At 42.7% G+C, this 5,914-nt stretch overlaps 1 protein-coding gene across 1 annotated transcript; it reads right to left on the bottom strand.

The window, feature by feature from the left end:
* Window positions 1-3,003: 3,003 nt before the first annotated feature.
* On the bottom strand, window positions 3,004-4,544 carry LOC136539434 (putative B3 domain-containing protein Os10g0537100). Its single transcript, XM_066531393.1, has one exon. It carries the CDS (start codon window positions 4,121-4,123, stop codon window positions 3,302-3,304), a length of 822 nt encoding a protein of 273 aa, XP_066387490.1. The 5' UTR covers window positions 4,124-4,544; the 3' UTR covers window positions 3,004-3,301.
* Window positions 4,545-5,914: the final 1,370 nt, after the last annotated feature.

Genomic DNA, 5,914 nt, shown 5'->3' with positions numbered 1-5,914 from the left:
CTCTTAATTGGTGGTTAATTGGACTGCAAAGGAAGTGTTAGGAAAATCATGAAAAAGAAAAGGAATTTGCATGCTTCATGTCTAAAATCTAGTAGTTTGAAACGGCATAAACAGAAAACTTTAACCTTAACAATTGTTGAAGGGATTATTATGATGACTTATACTTTTTTTCTATTTCTATTTAATATAACTACATTTCTATCAAAAATCATGAAACACACAGCACAAAAGCGTAAAGGAAAAAAAGTAAGAAGGGGATTTGATACTTCTTTTTAAGACTCAGTTTCGTGAACATGCAAATAATGCACATGCTTCATTAAATGAAAAAGAGGTTACAAGCTTTTAAGTTACAGGCATGATTGGCAACATGTCTCAGAGTGCAAGTGTAAATCATATCATAGGCAGATGCCCTCCCACCCGGCACACAGAAGCCACATTGTTCGTCTAGTTTAAGCTATTACACAGATGAATTGGGGAAGAATAAAACTCATTCCTGCGTAACGAGTCTTCTAACGACCGAGTGATGAGTGCAGTTACACTCTATTTTATCATAAGTTAAATTTCTTAAATTAATTTTAACCAAGTTTATAGAAAATTGTATCAAAATCTAGAACATCAAATTGCTTTCATTAAATTCTAATGAAATGACTTCATAGTGCATTTAATTTATTTGAACTCTTTGATATTCTTTTATATATATATATATATATATATATATATATATATATTTAAAATACAGTCAAAATTAGAGGAGCTTGACTTAGAGAAAACTAAAATGAATGACATATAATTTGAAACAAAAGGAGTACATAGTATGGTGCTTTCTATAGATCTATATTAGGATGGCCCATGTACCCCAAATATTTATTAATAATAAGATAATGATAGTCTAGCTAGCAAATATATGTCACACTCCTTATTATGGTGGGTTGGGATCGAGCAATTAAACTTCATTCAGTATAATCAATTATCTCCGTTGGAAGTTACGATTTGCTCACCATATATGAGCATATATAATTAAGCTCCCACTTTGTGAATATATATATGTACACGATCGATGCTACTATATGTATGCAACCCTAACAAGGCAGTCTGAACGAGAGCGGTACCTATATTGGGAGGCCAGTACGTAAACGCGCGTAAACCTTTAATACAATGCATTGGTTCAAATTATTAAAGATGGTAATAATAGAGGATGCACTATATACATCAAATATGGGCGCGTTTAGATCCAAAAATTTTTGGCTTTTGGCTACTGCAGCACTTTCGTTTGTATTTGGCAATTAGTGTCTAATTATGGACTAATTAGGTTCGAAAGTTTTGTCTCGCAATTTCTCACCCAACTGTGCAATTAGTTTTTTTTTCGTCTACATTTAGTACTCCATGTATGTATCGCAAGATTCGATGTGACGGGTACTGCACAAAATTTTTTGGGAACTAAACAGGCCCTATATATATATATATATATATATATATATATATATATATATATATATATATATATATATATATATATATATATATATGCAGGAAATCGAATGATATTTGAATCGATAGCAGAGAGTTACGTAGCTAGAAGCAGGCCACTGAAATACGGCATCTCTAGTGTACTTTTGCGTTTAGTTCTTGGTGCGGGCATGCATGGTTTAGACTTTAGAGCTCTGGAGGCCTAGTAGTCTTCCTAATGTTTACTGAAATAATGTTTACCTTTTTCAGCTGCTACCTATTACTAGAAGACCGAGGAACATATTCACACCAATGGTTTATTAATAATAATGTGGGTATAAATATAATGTAAACCTTTCGTCAAAAAAATTTAAATATAATGTAAACCAACAATTTAGCTCTCAAGCGTTTCTCTTATACCATTTGCTTTTGCAGAACTTACCTATTTTATACTGGGATTGTAGGCAGGGGACGGAGAAGCTACGTTTGTAGCTGTGGGTCTAGATGCACCCCCCACGAGATACAAAACTAGTGACAAAGTTTAATATGCATCCTCTACGGACTGTCCATGCACACAAGACAGTCGCACCCCGCTTTAATTTGTTCTATTTTCGCCATTGATTATATGCGGCACAACAAAGAAGTCTCATGATAACCATTATGACTTCCAGGCGGGGAAGCTCTCCCCTCCGTAGTTCGCGTAAAAAAAAAAACCATTCTGACTATTTCAACATATATTCTCATATGCAAGTTTGCATAAAAAGGTAATTTGTACTATATATATACAGTACACAAAATGAAAACTTTTTTTTGTATAATGCTACATATATACACCGCTACGCTTGGTTAGACAATGAACACTGAAAGTTCCTAATATTCCTAAATTTACTGTACAATGTTTCGTTAGTTTAATTTTATATATTTGTATTCAGCTACATGTGCTGTGTTCTCTGCTTGGTTGTTAAAATGGTGTGATTCCCTAATTTAATCTGCTTAAGCACATAGTTATATACAGCATGATCCAAGGCATTTATTTATTTTCTGAAACATGCATGTTTTCATGCCTCAGCAGGAAATTTAATGTTTAAGAACTGAGCCAGCAGGATATGTCTTGATTCTTGTAAGAATTACAGACAGAGCTGCAGCATCCAGCAATGAACAATGGAAGAAGTAGAAGCGGATCAGAATATCAGGTGCAGCAGCCTGCGTGCAGCAGGGAAAGAATTGCACAAGAACCATTTAAGCCAAGAATATATGATAATACAGTTGCAGAGACGATGAGGATGCAGTAGTAGAGTATAGATATCCATGAAAAGCATCTGATGTAGAAAGACTAGGGTCTGATCTGACCTGATTCCAGTCAGCCAATAACTGCCTCTGCTACGGTGCTACCTTGCTTTGGGTGGAGAGCCTTGTGAAGTTGCCCGGAGGGGCCCAGAGAGTGCTTCATCAAGAAATTGAAGAACTAAAAAATTACATGACCCAAACAGTAAGATATGCACACATTGGGGACTAACTGATATCGTATGCAGACTGGACAGGGCAGTTCTTAAATTACTGAACTTGGTCAGAGATTCAGAATATGTACAATTACAATGAGCAGGATATAACATGTTCTCGGAACAAAGATCATATTAAGAAAAGAGAAGAAACACACATTAGTTAATAAGGAAAGCACAAGTGAACTAATATGAGCAAGATCATGAAGAAATATCAATCCATCAACAATTACACATGCAGATGCAGTACTGGAGCTATATACCAGAGCTGTTCCAACCACTTGATCAGTTCGCGCGCGTGTCAGTGCCTCAGTTCCTCGGCCCAATTTCTCCTTTTTGCTAGCTGTTGATTGTCTTCACAGTCCAAGATCCAAAGAGCACGCATCCTTCCCTGCCGTCGAGGAGGATGTTGACGACGATGGCGAGGGCAATTGCAGAAGCGTCGACGCCGTCCGGGTGACTGTGGCGCCGTCTTCGGCAGCGTCCGGCGGGCAGTCGAGGTTCACCCCGAACAGGCGGACGCGCTTTGACCTCGTCGCCTCCACCGCGGATGCAGCAACGTGCACGGGCATTGACGTAAGAACAACGGCGGCCGGCACCTGCGGGCGCAGGAACAGCACGTGCCGGCTCGGCGCCGGAGTGGAGCCGCCGTAGTCCTGCCACGGGCAGATGGGCACCGACGGGAGCGGCAGGAGGCGCTGCGCAGACACCAACGGCGGCTGCAGGAACGCGAGGTCCTGGCGGCGGCGGCGGAAATCGATGAAGAAGCGGCCGCGCGGGGCGCCCTCGCCGCCCGCGCCGCGCGCGAACAAGACTGTGTCCCCGGCGCCGAGGCGCTTCTCCTTCACGAAGCGGCTCCATCCCTTGGTCATCACGTAGCTCTGGCTGCTGTTCCAGTACGAGTAGCGGAAGCGCCACGACTTCCCCGCCCGGTCCTCGAAGCTTAGCACCAGCCCCTTCCCGCCGCCTGCCGCCGCCGCCGCGGCGGCGGTCAAGGCGTTCAGCGCGGGGAAGTAGCGCTCAGCGTGCTGCTTTGGGATGACGAGGCGGTTGAGCTTCCCTACGTCGCTCGGGGTGACCACCTTCTCGAACATGTGCTCCTTCTCCACCCACGCCATGCCGCCGCGAGGCCTCTCGGAATCCTCGACGACACGGGCATACGCGGGCGTGAACTCCATGGGGCTCCCCGCTCACACGCGTCTCGAGCGAGCTCCGGCTGCTGCTGCTATAGCTGTTGACTTTTGACTAGTATGCTACTTCAGGGAGGGAGGAATCTGGTGGTATGTAACAGTACTATATCCCACAACTATTCTTAGGAGGAGGGGGTTTAGGGTTAGATTAGCTCAATATTATATGTGGATGCAGCTCTGTCGAACTTGCTAGGATAGCAGACGATTGGCTAGCTGCTGGATAAAGAGTGCTGTTTGTTCTTGTAACTTGGTGATCAAAAGATACTCCTATATAGGGAAGAAATGGGATCTAGCTTGCTGGGAGCTCTGTGGACGTGGTTGCTGTGTGTGGTTTGCAATTGTGAGATCTTCAGCAAAGGTGCTGTGGCTGTAGATCAGTAGGCATCAGTGTACATGAGACAGGGAGGGGGGGAAGGTTGGGAAGAGCGATACAAAGCAGGCCCCAGCTAGCTTTCTTAAGGAGGAAGATGAAGCGGCCGGCATCTAGCATTCTACTACTAGCTGAGGCCGGTGGTGGGGAGAGGAGGAGGGGCGAGAGGGACTAGAGGGCGATGTGAGAGGGGTGGGGCCCACGAGCGACGAATGGTAGGGCTTGAGATCATGTGAGTATGCATGTCACTCTCAGCTCAGCCTATTGGGATACTCTCACCTCTCTAGCTAGCTCCTCCATCCATGGATGGATGGATGTATGATCTCGCGGCTGCAGTGATTCAGCAATTGCGTGTTGACACTTGACAGCATGAATGATAAGATGCAGGTATGGGGAAAAAAATATCTGCTCCTCCTGGATCGGTAGGTCGTGGCAGAATAACGGACAGCAGTACTCCCTCTCTCTATTTTTTTTTTAGTTTTTCATCAATATAATGCTTTGATCTAGATCCTGTTTAGTTCGCCTAGTAGCTACTAAATTTAGTAGTTTTTAGTCACTTTAATAATTTTTTAACCAAACGCTATGACTAAAAGCTACTAAAAGGGCTTTAGTCCTCTCTAGTAACTCTGGAGTTACTAAAAGTGACTAAACCGTTTAGTAGCTACTAAAGTTTAGTAGCTCGAACCAAATACCCCCCCTATATTCACTACGGGAAACAGGGGCTTTGCCGAGTGTTTCCTACTTTGCCAAGTGCCAAATGTCGGGCACTCGGCAAAGCTAAACACTCGGCATATCCATCTTTGCCAAGTGACAGGCACTCGGCAAAACATCCCTTTACAGAGTGTCGGGCTCTCGGCAAAGCTAAACACTCGGCAAAGGCTAACCGAGGTGACGGCGGCCACCCACCGTTAGGTTTTGCCGAGTGGTCACCGTCAGACACTCGGCAAAGAATTTTTTTTAATTTTTTAATTTATTTTCTTTGCCGAGTGCCCAGTCTCTGGCACTCGGCAAAGACTCCCTTTGCCGAGTGCCAGTTCTGGCACTCGGCAAAGAAATTTTTTTTGCTCCTAGATTTTTTCTTTAGGGTTGCTACAGTGCTTTAAAGTGCATGTTAAAATTTGGTTGAATTTTGTGACTTTTTACTATATTTTTAGAATTATTTTTGTTTTGTTGATTTATTTCGCAAAAAGCAAGTTTGAACTGCCGGTGCATCGAATAATGAAATCTAATCATTCGAAAAATGATTGTCATGCTAGTGAGTGTGTTTTGAGGCCGTATCCAGGAACTTGCGCGATATTTTTCACATCTTGTTAACGAAACATGAGGACAAAGTTGCGGCCAAAGTGTTTTTAAATTGTATAAAATTCAAACGAATTTAGAAAATCACGAAACTTGTGGATGCATCGTTA

This window comes from Miscanthus floridulus, chromosome 2 (assembly GCF_019320115.1).
Source record: "Miscanthus floridulus cultivar M001 chromosome 2, ASM1932011v1, whole genome shotgun sequence".
Taxonomy (NCBI): Eukaryota; Viridiplantae; Streptophyta; class Magnoliopsida; order Poales; family Poaceae; genus Miscanthus; species Miscanthus floridulus.
Note: the sequence above shows the minus strand (reverse complement) of the source record. Positions and strands in the feature narration are given on the sequence as shown.